Source organism: Triticum urartu, chromosome 7A (genome assembly GCF_056163025.1).
Source record: "Triticum urartu cultivar PI428250 chromosome 7A, HENAU_Tu73, whole genome shotgun sequence".
In the NCBI taxonomy this organism is placed as follows: Eukaryota; Viridiplantae; Streptophyta; class Magnoliopsida; order Poales; family Poaceae; genus Triticum; species Triticum urartu.
In genome coordinates, this window is record NC_141879.1 from 639,119,759 (window position 1) to 639,137,585 (window position 17,827).

Consider the following 17,827-nt stretch of genomic DNA (forward strand, 5'->3'; position numbering starts at 1 on the left):
AAGACACAAGCTCAGGTTCACCTGAATGTTCTGCTTCGGCCTCGATGCATGCTGGATGGAACGAGCTATGGAGTACTGAAGTGCCAGGCAAGGCTAAGGTGCGCATTTGGAGACTGTTGAAGAATGTCCTTGTAGTGGGGACGGAGTTGTACCGGCGCAGAATTAAACCGGGTGTTTTTTGTTTAGCTTGCAGCCGTGAAGAGACGGGACTACATCAATTCTGGAGATGTCCTTATGCAAAGCTCTTTTGGACTGTGTTAACAGTTTGAGAGGGTCTTCTATTGATTTTAGCCCACCTGTGTGGGTTGAATCGCAGCAACAGATGGCGGGGTGGCTTCTTGATTGGTTTGGAAAGCACAAGGAGGCAGAACGGGCCATCATGGTGATGAGTCTATATCACATGCATGTGGCTGATTAGAAATAACGCCAGGGACAATCAGATTTTTGAACAAGTTCAGGTTGTTGTGGAAAGGGTGTTTAGACTCATAGATGAATGGGTGAAAATAAATGCTCCAAGGGGAACAGTCTCTGTTGTGCATCAGGAAGCTCGTTGGATAACGCCAGGTGAGCACTGGCTCAAAGTCCTCAACTCCAGCGATATTGATCGGTCCAGGTTTGGCCCCCTTGTCCAGGAGATCAATGAGATGATTTCTGGTGTAGATGAGGCTCGTGTGGTGTGGGCTAGACGTACAGTAAACAAAGCTGCTCACATATTAGCTAGGGAGGGCTGCCTTTTTAAGTTTTGTAAAACTTGGTTTAGTGTTTTTCCGTTTTGTATTAGGGATGCTATTGTGGCTGATGGAGCCGCAGTTTAATAAAAGGCAGTCTATTTCCTCTCAAAAAAAACTAACTGTAGATCCCTACAGAGTTCTTTTGTTTTCTTTTAGCGCATGGGTGTCATGTATCAAATCTCTGATGATTTCAGGGGAGAAAATCCCCTTCATTACAAGACAAAAAGACTATTACTCGAGGAGTATGCGAGACTGTACCCGCACAATTCCTCCTCGCTCATCGGGGTCGGGTCTGCCTGCTGGGACGCTGTCGTCGCCGTCCCTTGGTGCTCGGCGAACCTCTTTGTCAGGTCGTCCAGGAACTCGCTCAGCACCGGATCTTGGATCGGTGACTCCGGCACGCAGCAGATCACGTCGATGCCGACCTTGTCCAAGCAACCGCTGCGCGGCCCCTCCGTCCAGCGGACCGTGAAACGGCACGCGCACTGCTCCATGCCGTGCGCTGCCCTCTCTACCTGCATATTTGGTCGGCGCCTATTATTACTGAAGCATATGCGTGTGTTGACGAACGCGCTGAGTTGGACGAGACACGGAGGACTTATGGTTTCGAGGACGGCGTCATAGTACTTGAGCTTCTCGACGTCGTCGCGGATACAACAGGCGAGGCAGAGCATAGAAGACTGTGACTTAATATATTGTACCTAATACTAAAACGTGACTTAATACATCCGTATTTAAACAAATGTAAGACAAAAATTTTGGAACGGAGGAAATACCTTTTTAAAGCAACATATTTTATTCCTCAGATAATAGATATATCATTTACAATATAGTGAGAAATAAAATCAGGGATTATAGATTCCCAAGCATAGAAGATTTTTCACTAAAAGAGTTCTTCGCTAGATCGTGAGTCACTTCATTTGCTTCATGGTGACACTGCGAATATAAGAGACTCGCGAGTTCCAGCCCTAAATGTTTGCACTCAAGTACCATTGCAACATCTGAGCCCACATACTTTTCTGATTGTTGCACTACTTCCACCACAAATCTACAATTTGACCCACTGATCACTTTGTCACATCAGATCCTCCCTGCAACCATTCTGGATTGTTGTCACCTCCGCTGAGTCAACGCTGGTCACCTGAGCAATGAACCATGTTGCCACAGAATGAAGTTCCCTCTTCCATCATGGGTAATAACGCCTGTTGCACCTGAGAATGTTTCAACTCAGAAAGCAGCACCAACATTGATTTTGACCACATCCCTAGTCGGCCTCTTCCACATATTATCATGGCTTCTTGTAGGCTCTATATTCCTATTAAGAAAATACGGAGTGTTTCTGCCCGTCCGTCATCATACGTATTATTAAAAAAATATGTGTTTTTTAATATTCCACGGTCCAGTATTAAGTCCCTCTCCTTTACCTCTATTTGTTGGGCTTCGGCCCAACTTCTGTATCCACTGTCGTGCGCAGCTGGGCACTGGTTAGTATTCGAGTTCAACTGCAGTATGCCCAGTTCACTCTGTTTTCAGCCCGTTTAGGTCCATGGTCTATTATTTACAGAGCGTATATTAAAATGATCATGCTATAACTTTGCAACTGTAACACAGATTAAAATAATTTATATATGGCATTTGACCGAAAAAAATGTTTAGTTTTCAACCGTGCTATTAGTCATTCTTGTTAACTAATATAACAAAAGATAGGGCATAACCTTAATTATATATATATATATATATCCAAATTAACTAGGCATTGTTTCGACCAAGATAATCAAATTTCAGAGTAGACACATTGTTTTATATAAACTAAGTTTAGACCCCTTACTAATTCATCTTTGGAGCCTTGGTTTCGAATGTGGGCTTCAATTGGGCATCAATCGGTATGAGAAAGGCTTTAATATCATAGATGCTAAAAAGAACATGACCCCTTCATTATTTGTTTTTATAATAATGAAAACTTGCTTGTGTCTCACACAATTGTGCGGATAATTACCCTTGTTTTTTTTCAAAAAGGAGGAATATATACCTCCGGTCTCTGCATCAACCAATGCACACAGCCATTTTATTATATTATTCCACATAGCCAAACAAACCAAATACAATGATCAAACCAAAGCCACTAGCCTGACCACTACTGCCACTACACTTGGTGACGTGCCTGACCGCATATCAACAGATAACATTTATTCAGGTGGCCTCATGAAGCTACTCGCTAGCAAGACGAGAGTACCAACCGGCACACTCTAGGATCAGCTGCCTCCAACTTCCGCAGTCCCATCTTCAGTACTGATCAATGCATTCACCTCATCAGGCCATACTACCATCGATGTCACCATGACGCCAGACAATGCCACCATCCTGCACGCGTCCATCCACATGCACCTGTCGCTGAAACTCTGTTGCGCCATGCCGCCAAGACCCGTCGTCGATGATGCATTAGAAACCAGGCCGCTCCACCACATGTGCACTCAAGTTAGCACTTGCTCCACAACGATGCCTCCAGCAAGGAGCGCGGCGCGAGACGTCACCATCGTCCGATCCGGTAACAGATCTAGGGTTTCCCCTGGAGCAGGCCGAAAGGAGCAACGCGACATTGCTACGATGATGCCTTCAACAGGGTAACGACGCCAAGAGACGCCGCCATCGTCCGCCATGACCGCCTTGTGGTTATTTCTATATCATATTGACTGGACAACATGGCATTGAAGTATGAATCATGATGAACTATTCGTACTAACATAAGTATGTCCTATATAGTATCCTATTTATAGAAATAATAGGTTGATGACTTGATGTGTAGTTTCTATGTAGTCTTAATTAAACACCTACAGAAAGCAAAATACAAAGCAGAATACAAGTCTTGGGCTCCGCAAAGATCACACTGGCCCCCGCGTTGCCCTCCCCCTAGGGCGACTCGGGCGGAGCCCAAAATCCTAGCCGCCGCCGCCGCGAACTCCCTCCTCCTCTCCCTCCTCCGCCACCGGAGGACGCCGTCGGGCTAAGCCTAGGGGACGACGGCGGTGGCGGGGATCTCCTCTCTCGCACGTATTCGGGGTGGGGCGGACCCCAAGGCGTGCGGTGGTGCGGCCGATCTGGGATCTGCGGCTCGGCGGATGGCTGCGAAGGGAGGCTGGCCCGTCCTCGGACGGCGATGGCTTGGCGCGGCGGGCGGCCCCGTCACGGGTTGCGACGGTTGCGGTGGTGTGCATGCTGCGTTCAGATCGGCGACGGCGGCGTGAAGGGCCTGGTGGTCTCATCAGCGGTACGTCCGATCAGATCCTGTTCTGACCGGTGTAGCCGGCGGTGGTGGTCATCTCTTCCGTCAAAGGTGGTCATCCTGAGGCTGGGTTTTCGGATCTCGGGATCCGTCATCTTGTACCGGCTGCGAGTCGGGGAGATGTAGTTGCCGGTGAAAACCGAGCCAACGGCGGGCGATGGCGGCCTTCTGCGTCATTACCTTGATGAAGGCATCGTCATGTGACTACTGTCGACCCACTCGTACTGCTCCGGGGGAAACCCTAGGATCTGATCTTCCAGATCGGACGATGGTGGCATTGCGGTGTCGTTTCTCTCTTGGTAGCATCGTTTTTGGAGCAGCGCTGGAAGATAGATGCAGGAGGTGGAGCGGCTTCATATTGCACGGAGCTTCGGTGGAAATGTCAAGTCATGCCTGCCCGACAGGTGATACGCTTTTGTCATGCCTATTCGGCAGGTGCTACGCACGACAGATCTTCCAAAGACTTCAAACTGTGTCGGCTGATGGTACGTGGCGGCATGGTGCTGAGGTGTACCGGCGGCGACCACGACATGCTCAGCAGTTTGCGCGTAGGGAGGTGGTGCCGTTTGGCGCCGTGGTGGCGTCGACGGTAGCTAGACCATACAAGGTTGATGCGTCAGTACAGCTCTGAAGATGGAATGGTGGCAGTTGGCGGCAGCGGCCTTTGAGAGCACGTCGGACCAATGTATGCCTCATACCCGGCAAGTGGCTTGGTTGGGCCCCTCAGATCTTAGATGTTAGGTTTGGCTGCGAGGTCTGGTTGGTATTAGGCCCAGACTATCAGCATCCCTGCATCAATTGGATAGGAGTAGCGACAGTTGTTATCTAGACGGTGGCTTCAGACTTACTGTTGTATTTCTTCGTAAGGTCTTTGTGAATAATTAATAGAGTTGTTGCATGCATCGCCCAGATGCAAAGGCCGGGGGTCCTCCTCCTTTTCAAAAAGAAGTGTTGGTTTGAAAAAAAATATGATTCGCCCGCTCTGCTCCCACGAGCGGAGGGCAAAACCTGCTTCGTCTCTCCCGTCTCTCCCACACCTCATTTCCCCCTCGGCGCAGCCGGGAAAAGCCCAGCCAGCGTAAACGGTGAGCGGGACCTTCCCGATTGCAAGGGATCTTGTTTTGGGGCAGAAGGAGGGGCCTTTTGCTGCTTCGCCGGTCGATGGTGTTTGAGCGCTGTGGCGACGGTTGAGGGGCGGTCTTGGATGCTGGGGAGCGGCGATGCTCATGGGCGAAGCTCATGGCTGGTTGATGGCTTACTGTCATGGTCATGTGGGCGGCATTGTAGTTGGTGTCCGAAGATCTCTGGTGGTGGTGCAACAGGTGGTCTCACACCTGGCTGCTCCATGTTCCAAAGGCGGAGGGTGCTTGTTGGGGGTTAAAACTTAGTTTGGTGTTAGCTAGGTCAACGGTGGCGATATCCACGGGCATTGCCCCCTTCTTGAAGGCACAGCCATGGTTACTCTCTGTCCTTGTCGCTCTGGGTGAAAACCCTGATCCTTTGGATCGGGTGGGGATGGCGCTCCGGTGTCGTACCCTTTCTATAGGCGCCGGTTTTGAGTTCCTGGCTCGTCGTTGTTCAACTTCACCTCTTTTGTGGTGGTTTGTCCAAGGTTGAGTGCTCTGTCGACTCCAAGTAGTGGTCTGTTTGCCCACCTATCATTTTCTTGGAGTTTTTGCAGGGTGTGTGGCTGTTCATCAATATATCATTGTATCATGCCTTGGTGTGTGTATGTGGAGTTGTGTTGTCATTCGTACGGTGGTTGTTGCTTTATCTAAAAAGCAAGGCAAAAGCATTTTGGTGATTAGACAACTAGCTACACAAAATTGAAGATTACAACTCCGGTCTGTCAGTGAGTCATTTGTATGTATATGTACCTGAAGCTCCCTTGGTGAAAACCCTCCACAACGACTCAGCATAAGCTGAAACAAATAATATATTGGGACATTCGTCTCTTAATTTCCCCAATTCAACATCATCTGTCCGTGACGTGTCCCCTGATTGTTCGCCATGCTCTGCCACTAATTGCAGGCAAGGCAGTAGATAGTTTGCATGTGATAATATAACGGCCTACTGAATCAGTGATATATATTTACGGTCTTTTTTACGTTGGAAATAAGACAAAACTTACGGAACGTAAAATTACGGTGCATTAATGGTAAAATAAAGAGGGGTGAAGAATAACTATTCCTCACCAGGGTGACAAATAGCACAACCCTACCCTTGTTGGGATTTGGTCCCCCTACTTTCCCTCTTTTCATTTTCTCTATTTTAGATGGTTGATTGTTATTTCCTCTTATAGCTAAAAATGGTCCCATGGTCCCCTGTTGATAGGCTACTAGAGCCACAGCTAGTAGGCTGTCGAACGGCAGGAGGACAGTCACGGCCCGTGCGCTCACGGTTCCAGCCCACGGTAGGTTCCACAACGCGAACGGTTCCTAGCCCACGAGAAGTGTCATTACTTTTTTTTCTCGTCACTTTGGTTGCATCCTCTGACGTTAGCATACTCCTCCCATCACTGGCTCGCCATGGCTTCCAGGGGCGCAGATTCTCTGACTTGCCATGGCAAAGGCTGCCTCTACCTTTCCCCTCATGGATGCCCTCCCTTTCTGATCCAATGGATGTTGAGCGAGCTGCCTCTCTCTACGTACAGCTTGCGAACCATGTGATTCCTTGGCCCAACTAAGGCCCAGTTCGGGAGGAAACAAGCCCAGCTCGCCAGAGAGAGGAGAAGTGCAGCGATTCAGGTTCAGAAATGAACTCTGGTTCAATACAGGAACAAATACAGAGAAGATTCAGTTAAGTACATACACACGTATAGACAGAATTAAGTTTTGGCACTGCAGTACAGTACAATCATAATTAAACAAACATTTCACTTGAGTATTTTGGACAGTCTATATATCCAAAATAATACATTCCAAAAGCCATCAATCAGCACAGATTTTCTTTTGAATTTCACTTGAGTTTTGCCACACATTCAGTTTTGGCACACCTACGTTACAGAATTCAGTTTTGGCACACATTCACCCAAAAAGACCAAAACATTTCACTTGCTCTGCAGCACTGCAATTCTCTTGTTTCTAGAGCTCTAAAGAAGACCTTGAAAGGACATATCATCAGTTTCACTAAAACCCTGCAAAGGGAAAGGCATGCTTAAAACATGGCAATATTGAAACTAGTTTAGAGAAGATGAAACTGAGAAATTTGGAAATACCATTAGCAAATTTGTATAGCTGGTGAAGGCATTGCCGTCCTTATGAGAAACACCCATTGGTACTTGAGAGCCTACACCACCACCATTCTCATGTTGCTGCACAAAGCAATCAACGTAGTTATTTAGCATATAGTAAGGAACAAATTAAATACTCACAATTACAAGGGCTTTCAGCAACAGACGCTAGATTTATGAGGGACATCCATTGGTACTTGACTTTTCACACCACCACCACCATTCTTCTTTTTCTAGATAAAAAATCAACTTTGTTATTTAGCATGTAGTAATAATGAATACGAACTCTATATTGCAATGGTTTTCATCAACATACGCTAGATTTAGTTTGCTTTTTCCTTTTGAACTTGCGCATCCTCTCGAGCCAACTGCCACGCCTCTTTGAAGTTTTTTCTTTAACCTCCTTTTTCTTTAAGCGTGCAGCACTAAGCAAACCTTCATCTTGTGGAACAACATGTTGGACATGATATGAATCACTCAAAATACTTGTAGATGCACTAAGTTTGCCTTGAAGTTGCTTCTGGAGGCAATATAGTGTGTTGTCCACCAATATGCAACATTCTGGAGAGCTTGTGGCTTGATATGCCAAATTTAGGAATGTGTGAGACCAAGACTTATATCGGAGCATAGCATCCATTTTTGGATTTTCAACGATGCTAATTCCTTTGTTGTCTTGTATAGTTCCATATCTTGCTTCCCTTGTCCATCTCTTTAGAATGTAATGGTTTGGCAACAGCTTGATATTCATCAAGTCAAGAACTTTTAATGCATGGCCACACAATATTCCAGTCCTTTGAAACTGCCCACAACTACATGAAGATGTTTTCTCCAAAGAATCACCAACAACAATGCGCTCTAGTTCAGAACATAAATCACCATCAGCCCTCACAATTGCAACAGAATATGTGTTATTTCCATCCAATGCTCTAGTGCATGCAGCCATGGATCTTTCATATTCAGCTTGAAATGCTTCAAATATTGTGGGTGTGTAAAGTTTGCTTGCTTGCAATAGCATGGGTGTCTTCATGCTTATTCTAGGTAACTTTTTCCTAGCTTCAAATTCTGCATCTAGTTCCTTGTTTCTTTTTCCTTGCACCGCCCTTTCGAAATGCTTCAAGAACCGAATGATGTCAAAATCTGATTTTAAATGTTTTTTCAAGTCACTATTGAAACTCTCACTTAATTGTGTGCTTCTCATACCCAATGTGAAGACATCTCTCATGTAACATTCAGCCCATTTTTCCTTGAACTTGTAGATGCTATCCAGCCATGACATCTTCTTTTCGTCCACCTTATTTCTCATGATGTAAAATGCTTCTTCAAAGGCCGTCGTGTCCTCAATGTTATACATGCAAGCACTAAAATCTGAGAGAATGTGTGGTTCTTCTTCTTCTTCTTCATCTGTCCCATTTTTATCTTTTGGAGAATGTGAGTCATCAGCTTTGCTATTGCATAAGTGCTTCACAGCATTTTGCATTATGTGAAAGGTACATAATCCATGCCATGCTTCTGTGAATACCTCCCCGACAGCATTTCCCATTGCAGTGTCTTGGTCAGTAAATATAGCTCTAGGTTGTTTTCCATTGTGTGCAGCTAGAAAAGCCTTAAATAGCCATTGGAAAGAGGCAAATGTTTCATCAAACATAAGAGCAGCACCAAAAATAATGGTCTCCCTGAACTGATTCAGTCCGACAAAAACCCCAAAAGGCCTATATTCTTTGTTTGTGCCAAATGTAGTATCAAATGTGACAACATCGCCAAAGTGTGCATAATCAATGACCATCTTAGCATCAGCCCAGAATATATTGCTTATATTCTCCTCACAATCCAATTGCAAAGCATATTGGTAAGAAGGATTCTCGGCGATCTTGTCTTGAAAATACTTCAACATGCTTCCTGCCTGTCCATATGCCAACTCTCTCTGGCGCCTGCCCTGCAAGTGATTTTTTAGATCACGAGGAGTGTAGGTGAGATTCATTGGTCCTCCAACTCGGCGACTAGCTAGCTCATGTGAAGCTTTTGGCCTAATTCCAGAATCATTGGCTATCACAATTTCAAAAGCTTGAACTTCTGAAATCTTCCTTTGTGATAACATCAAATGGAATGTTTGTGGCAAGTAAAGACCATGATTGTGTACAAGCATTACATCAACCACTTCATAATTCCCTGCCACTCGATCCAATGAAAGTGTCATCCGAACTTCACAATTTGTTCTTGTTTGAGCTCGAGGATTCTTTGTGATATGATCCCTCTTGTCGTGTGCTCGAAAACCCTCCTTGGCACACACATATCTACATGATGTTGCTTTCCCGTCAAATTTACTCATATTTTTTATACCTTTTTCTGACCTCAAAACCCGCACGACCTCCATAGTTTACCCAGAACAACCAAGCATCATCTAAGTTTCTGAATTTCAGACCAACTTGAGGTAACCAAATAGGATTCTCATTCTCCCTACACAAAAATTAATTAATCTTTGTTGCTACAGATCTGGTTGCAAGCAAATAATTTTTTTCCATGGAAAGTCTAACTTACTTGTTAGATTGTGCCATTGAATCTTAACTGGAAGGGAAGAACTCAGATGTATACTGCACATATTATGAACAAATAGACTGAATATTTCAGACAATTACAAGTGAAATTGTGCAGATTTCTTTAGCATAACTGAACGAATAAATCAAAATCATACTAGGCAGCGAAAGAGTGAATATTTCAGAGAAATAGCAATTCCAGGGCGGCTCGGACACAAACCTAAAATACTAGGCAGTCTCTGTTTCTTGAAATCGAAGATGGACACGAACCTGAAGTAGAGTGAAGTCGAGCAGCTTTGATCTGCTTCGACGCTCAACTAGGACGGCCTAGCCGGCGAGGCGTCCAGGCACCCCGACGAACGCCTAACTGAGATGAGATCCTGCGCTAGACGCCCGCGCCCCCGCCAAAAATCGCATCTGGCGGCTGCTCACCCGCCAAAATCCTCTCGCTTTCCCTCCTCCACGCTCCCCTCTAGCTGGGCCTTCTTTGGGTAAATACGGGCTGGCTTTGTTTCAGTTTGGGCTGGTTGATGTGCACATAGAGAGGCAGCTCGCTCAGCAGCCGTGCGATCAGAAAGGGAGGGCATTCGTGAGGGGTAAGGTAGAGGCAGCCTTTGCCATGCCAAGGCAGAGAATCTGTGCCCGGCTTCCAGCACTCCTCTCCGATGGCTACCGCCCCATCCCCGCCCTCCGGCGACCAACCTCTTCCCGAGACCCTCTGCCGAACGAGGAGGAGGACGAGGATGCGTTGCCGGCCTTCCGGCCTCCCAATTTCGTCGTCACCACCATTGCATCCTTCACTCCCCTGGTCAGATCCGGTGACATTGAGCACGGGGTGCCTCCCTCTGATGCCGTCGCGACCTCCCCCTTCTCCACCAAGAACACCCTCCGCGATGGGATCTAGTCGGTGACCTCAAGCTTGCCCAGATGCGGCCAAGATCCTCCGCTAGCGCGGGCTTGTGCTCTTCTTACTTCCGGTGCTCGTGGTCGCCACACTGGGCCCTCCTTCAGCTCTCTAGCTGGCAACTGATCTCCCCCACCTCTACCTTCCTCTCACTGGTGCTAGCCTTGGCGCTCCACTTCGACGATGGCCAACCTCCCCAACTGGACGGCGTGCGGTGGCCACACACGCCATCTGCCCGTCGTCGTGTGCCCCGTCCTTGTGCGATGCGTCGTGTCCCTCCTTCGGCCCCTCTCTTTCTCTCCTCTCCTGCAAGCTCTCCCTCCCATCGTGATGCTCTCTTCCCCGCACCACCACCAGCCGGAGGTGGACGGGATCCGACCGAGGAGGGGCTGCCTCGTTCGCACCACACGCGTCCGGAGCTCGACGAGTGGACGACGGCGTCGCAGGGAGGCCAGCCCAACTCTCCACAGCGGAGCAGCAGCAGCACCTCGTCCTCAGGGACTCCGGGTCCTCTACTCTGACGTTGGCATCACCATGCTCTGCTCCTACGAGTGCCTCGACATCCGGGTGGTGCATTTGCACGCGATCGATGATCCACTTCCCAGGTGAGAAATATGTGACCCATGCCCCTGTCTATAGCATCACATGCAATTGCTGACGATGTGATTATTGTAGAATTGGGTGCTGCCTTTTTCCCCATTAATTTGGTGGTTAGATTCGTGAGGCCAGAGCTTCCTCATTCCTGCCCCGCCGCCCCTCTGCTGTGTGCCGGGTGGGCTGCTCCGGCAGGCATGATGAGGTCCTCGACGGGGAATGCGGCTGTTTGCTCGGAGAGCTTGGCGTCCTGATGCTTGGCGTTCCTCCCATCTCTATTCTTCTTTAATTTGTTGCTGCTCGTGATGACCTTTCTTATGTTTGTGTTAGTTTCCATCTAAGAGCTGCTATCTGTCGGGCTGAACACTTGGTTTCATGAGATACCGATTTAGTCCATTATAAAAAATACTTTTGTTATTCAATTATATGAAGCGTTCATCTAAAAAAAGATGTATGAAGAAGTGTTATGGAATTCCTGTAAAGCTGGAGGCCTACAAACTGGCTTGTCTCCATATTCTGCTGCACACGCCCGTGTGGTTGGTATCATCATGGGATTTTTTTTTTGGAGCTCCATCTTTGCTTCCATGTACTATGCAGTTTAATCTTTCTTATGTGGATTTGGTAGCTCTAGAGCGAGATGGTTGGAGTTGGCGAACAATTTCATTGTGCAAATTTCAATTAAAAAACTTAATTAGCATGCTTTCTTTAGTGTGTGTATTTTAGGTATAGCTGCTTCTGTCTTTACTCTTTACATGTCAAGAAATTTTGACAAAATTCATACATTTTATTTTAGTTAGAATAAATTCAGGGAGAGAGCTTTAGTGTATAAGTAACAATTATGTAAATATTCAGACTACTTGTTCGTAGCTTGGCGTTCTGCATTGAATTTTGTGACTGAATATCTAGGCTTAGAGCTCTGCAAAATATATGCTTAGCGTTTATGCATTTCGCATATCACCTATGGTAAAATAGCCACTATCTTTTTACAACACTCTCATACAGTACAAGAAAAAAGGAACATTGGTTTCACATGGTCGGGTAGTTAGCAAAGACATTCCGCATCGAGCTTGGGTGCAGAGGTGATCTGTCCTTTTATCTTTTGGTGGCCGCTTCGGTGGTGTCGAAGAAAAGGGACAGGCGCTGCTACTTTGCATATGATTTTCCTATCTTTTTAGTTATGTATGGTCGGTGCTTATGTGGCTTGTAAGTTAATCTTCATTCTATATAAATGAGACACATATTATCATGCAAAAAAAGGCATTCCTATTTACTCAGACCTACAAGCTAGACAATGCTAAAAAAAACTTAGCTTAGCAACATTCGGGCAACTCAACGTCGTGCACCAAACCGCCCCAAAACTTCTGAACTATATCCAACGCCGAGGCAAAAGATAGATGCGTCCGAATTCCCACAAATAGGAAGCAGAGCTGGGGTGGATTGTAGGCATTCGGACCTCCGCCAATGTGTTTGGTTTAATGATAGACTGATTAAACCGGTGAACGCCTCCCGTGTCCCGTGGGCGGCCCGGGAGATACCCTAGGGGCCGCTGCCCAACACTCCCCCACCCCCCCCCCCCCCCCAATTGCCGCCGCCAAAGGGCGTCCTCGGGCAAAGCTCGCGCGGCGGCGGGGCCTAGTTCTCCCTTCTGTGAGGCGCACGAGCGGCGTGGGCCTGCTCAGCTGAGCGGTGGCGTCGTCGAGCTAGCAACGACAAGGGACGGCTTCGTCGGCCTAGCGGCAGGAGGGGCGGCGTGGTCGCGTGGGCCACGACGGAGACACGAGGGGGCAGTGCACGCAGATCCTTCAGAGGCGAAGCTGCGCTGCCCTCGGTGCAGGAGACTAAGTTCTGGCATGAATCTTCATGTGTTTCTGCATGGCTTCTGCGGTGAGGGTTGAGTCGACATTCGTCTACAACGTAGTCAGAGTCGCTAGCTCAGAGATTAGGGGCATCGATAACATGTGCTTGGGGAGAGGTGATGACGATGACGTGTGTGCGCTAACTCGACAAGGCACTCTTTATAAAGGTGTGTGTTTGGTATCTTGTGTGTGTGTCGTTCAGTGGATTGTGACAATTTTCGCTCGGTTTTCTGTTAATTAACAGGGCAATTCTCTTCTGATTATTTAATGTATGAGGCAAAAGAACCTGTTTAAAAAAATGATAGACAGATTAGGATTATTGCTCAATCTTTACACAGGAACCTTTATTTTTCATTGTCCAACCTTGCACATTGTATGGGTGCACTCTTTATGTTTGATTGGGAACCTTTTACCGATCCCTTTCTCTACCTCTTCCTCTCATTATAATGACATGATCCTTTATTTTCATTACCCAAACATTGCACAATCATATGTGTGCATTCTTTTATTTGACCGGTCATAAGGGGGTGAGATTCCCCGCCGCCGCCGGCGCAGGCCGGGCTTCGCCCGGGCGCGCCCTCTGGCGGCGGCGGGAGGGGGGAGAGGGGAGGGGAAGTGGAGATGCGCCGGCGGCTAGGGTTCCTCCCCTACCACCCGCGGGGGCGCCAGAGGAGGGGAAGGGAGACCTTGAAGGGTTTGGCGGATGTCACCATAAATATTACACTCCTTCTGAGCATGATTCTTTATCAAGCAACTCCATTTGATGGTCTATCACCGTGCCCGGCAATCATGTACTCCCAACATCTCTCTCTCTCTCTCTCCCTCCCCCCTTTGTGTGTGTATTGGTCTAGAGACAGATGTAGGTGTGTATTGGCCGGATTCGCCCGGCAATCATGTACTCCCAAACATTGCACGTGAACCTTAATTTTTCATTGCCCGAACCTTGCGTGCACTCACGGGGCATTTTTCTCCCATCCCTCTATGTCTATCTCTTCCTCTTAGTATATTGAAACGAGATTCTTAATTTTCATTGCCCAAACCTTGCATGATCGTATGTGTGCACTCTTTTTTATTTTTCCGAGCACCTTTTATCCCATTCCTCTCTATCTATCTATCTCTCCCTCATTATAATGACATGAGTGTTGGGGAACGTAGTAATTTCAAAATTTTCCTATGCACACACAGGATCATGGTGATGCATAGCAATGAGAGGGGAGAGTGTGTCCACATACCCTCGTAGACCGAAAGCGGAAGCGTTAACACAACGTAGAGGAAGTAGTCGTACATCTTCCCGATCCGACCGATCCAAGTACCGAACGTACGGCACCTCCGAGTTCTACACACGTTCAACTCGGTGACGTCCCTCGAGCTCCGATCCAGCCGAGTGTTGAGGGAGAGTTTCGTCAGCACGACGGTGTGATGACGGTGATGATGTTCTACTGACGCAGGGCTTCGCCTAAGCACTGCTACGATAAGACCGAGGTGAAATATGGTGGAAGGGGGCACTGCACACGGCTAAGGAACGATCACGAAGATTAACTTGTGTGTCCTGGGGTGCCCCCTGCCCCCGTATATAAAGGAGGGAGGGGGAGGTGCGGCCGGCCCCTAGGGGTGCGCCTGCAGGAGTCCTACTCCCACCGGGAGTAGGACTCCCCCCTCTTGCCTTGTTGGAGAAGGAAAGGGGAAGGGGGAAAGAGCAAAGGGGGGTGTCCCCCCCCCTTCCTTGTCCTAATCGAACTAGGGGGGAGGGGCACGCAGCCTGCCCTGGCCGGCCCTCCTCTTCTCCCTTAGGGCCCATGTAGGCCCATTAACCCCGGGGGGTTCCGGTAACCCCCCGGTACTCCGGTAAAATCCCGATTTCACCCGGAACGATTCCGATATCCAAATATAGGCTTCCAATATATCAATCTTTATGTCTCGACCATTTCGAGACTCCTCGTCATGTCCGTGATCACATCCAGGACTCCGAACAACCTTCGGTACATCAAAACACAAAAACCCTAATTACGATCATCACCGAACTTTAAGCGTGCGGACCCTACGGGTTCAAGAACAATGTAGACATGACCAAGACACGTCTCCGGTCAATAACCAATAGCGGAACCTGGATGCTCATATTGGCTCCTACATATTCTACGAAGATCTTTATCGGTCAGACCGCATAACAACATATGTTGTTCCCTTTGTCATCGGTATGTTACTTGCCCGAGATTCGATCGTCGGTATTCCAATACCTAATTCAATCTCGTTACCGGCAAGTCTCTTTACTTGTTCCGTAATACATCATCTCACAACTAACTCATTAGTTGCAATGCTTGCAAGGCTTATGTGATGTGCATTACCGAGAGGGCCCAGAGATACCTCTCCGACAATCGGAGTGACAAATCCTAATCTCAAAATACGCCAACCCAACATGTACCTTCGGAGACACCTGTAGAGCACCTTTATAATCACCCAGTTACGTTGTGACGTTTGGTAGCACACAAAGTGTTTCTCCGGTAAACGGGAGTTGCATAATCTCATAGTCATAGGAACATGTATAAGTTATGAAGAAAGCAATAGCAACAAACTAAACGATCAAGTGCTAAGCTAACGGGATGGGTCAAGTCAATCACATCATTCTCCTAATGATGTGATCCCATTAATCAAATGACAACTCATGTCTATGGTTAGGAAACATAACCATCTTTGATCAACGAGCTAGTCAAGTAGAGGCATACTAGTGACACTTATGTTTGTCTATGTATTCACACATGTATTATGTTTCCGGTTAATACAATTTTAGCATGAATAATAAACATTTATCATGATATAAGGAAATAAATAATAACTTTATTATTGCCTCTAGGGCATATTTCCTTCAGTCTCCCACTTGCACTAGACTCAATAATCTAGTTCACATCGCCATGTGATTTAACATCAATAATTCACATCACCATGTGATTAACACCCATAGTTCACATCGTCATGTGACCAACACCCAAAGGGTTTACTAGAGTCAATAATCTAGTTCACATCGCTATGTGATTAATACCCAAAGAGTACTAAGGTGTGATCATGTTTTGCTTGTGAGGGAAGTTTAGTCAACGGGTCTGCTACATTCAGATCCGTATGTATTTTGCAAATTTCTATGTCAACAATGCTCTGCACGGAGCTACTCTAGCTAATTGCTCCCACTTTAAATATGTATCCAGATTGAGACTTTGAGTCATCTGGATCAGTGTCAAAACTTGCATCGACATAACCCTTTACGACGAACCTTTTGTCACCTCCATAATCGAGAAACATATCCTTATTCCACTAAGGATAATTTTGACCAATGTCCAGTGATCTACTCCTAGATCACTATTGTACTCCCTTGCCAAACACAGGGCAGGGTATACAATAGGTCTGGTACACAGCATGGCATAATTTATAGAACCTATGGCTGAGGCATAGGGAATGACTTTCATTCTCTCCATATCTTCTGCCGTGGTCGGGTTTTGAGTCTTACTCAGTTTCACACCTTGTAACACAGGCAAGAACTCTTTCTGACTGTTCCATTTTGAACTACTTCAAAATCTTGTCAAGGTATGTACTCATTGAAAAACTTATCAAGCGTCTTGATCTATCTCTATAGATCTTGATGCTCAATATGTAAGCATCTTCACCGAGGTCTTTCTTTGAAAAACTCCTTTCAAACACTCCTTTATGCTTTGCAGAATAATTCTACATTATCTCCGATCAACAATATGTCATTCACATATACTTATCAGAAATGTTGTAGTGCTCCCACTCACTTTCTTGTAAATACAGCCTTCACCGCAAGTCTGTATAAAACTATATGCTTTGATCAAGTTATCAAAGCGTATATTCCAACTCCAAGATGCTTGCACCAGTCCATAGATGGATTGCTGGAGCTTGCATATTTTGTTAGCTCCCTTTGGATCGAAAAAACCTTCCGGTTGCATCATATACAACTCTTCTTCCAGAAATCCATTCAGGAATGCAGTTTTGACATCCATCTGCCAAATTTCATAATCATAAAATGCGGCAATCTCTAATATGATTCGGACAAACTTAAGCATCGCTATGGGTGAGAAGGTCTCATCGTAGTCAATCCCTTGAACTTGTCGAAAACCTTTCGCAACAAGTCGAGCTTTGTAGACAGTAACATTACCGTCAGCGTCAGTCTCCTTCTTGAAGATCCATTTATTCTCAATTGCTTGCCGATCAACGGGCAAGTCAACCAAAGTCCATACTTTGTTCTCATACATGGATCTCATCTCAGATTTCACGGCTTCTAGCCATTTTGCGGAATCTGGGCTCACCATCGCTTCTTCATAGTTCGTAGGTTCATCATGATCTAGTAGCATGACTTCCAGAACAGGATTACTGTACCACTCTGGTGCAGATCTTACTCTGGTTGATCTACAAGGTTCGGTAGTAACTTGATCTGAAGTTTCGTGATCATTATCATTAGCTTCCTCACTGATTGGTATAGGTGTCACAGAAACCGGTTTCTGTGATATACTACTTTCCAATAAGGGAGAAGGTACAGTTACCTCATCAAGTTCTACTTTCCTCCTACTCACTTCTTTCGAGAGAAACTCCTTCTCTAGAAAGGATCCATTCTCAGCAATGAATATCTTGCCTTCGGATCTGTGATAGAAGGTGTACCCAACATTTTCTTTTGGGCATCCTATGAAGATTTACTTCT

At 46.6% G+C, this 17,827-nt stretch overlaps 1 protein-coding gene across 1 annotated transcript; it reads right to left on the reverse strand.

Annotated features, from left to right (window-relative positions):
* Positions 1 to 7,102: 7,102 nt before the first annotated feature.
* On the reverse strand, positions 7,103 to 9,569 carry LOC147960942 (protein FAR1-RELATED SEQUENCE 5-like). Its single transcript, XM_087533597.1, has 4 exons — positions 7,560 to 9,569; positions 7,411 to 7,476; positions 7,229 to 7,324; positions 7,103 to 7,147 (listed from the first exon to the last, which is right to left on the reverse strand). The coding sequence occupies exons 1-4, from the start codon at positions 9,567 to 9,569 to the stop codon at positions 7,103 to 7,105; spliced, it is 2,217 nt and encodes a 738-aa protein (XP_087389723.1).
* Positions 9,570 to 17,827: the final 8,258 nt, after the last annotated feature.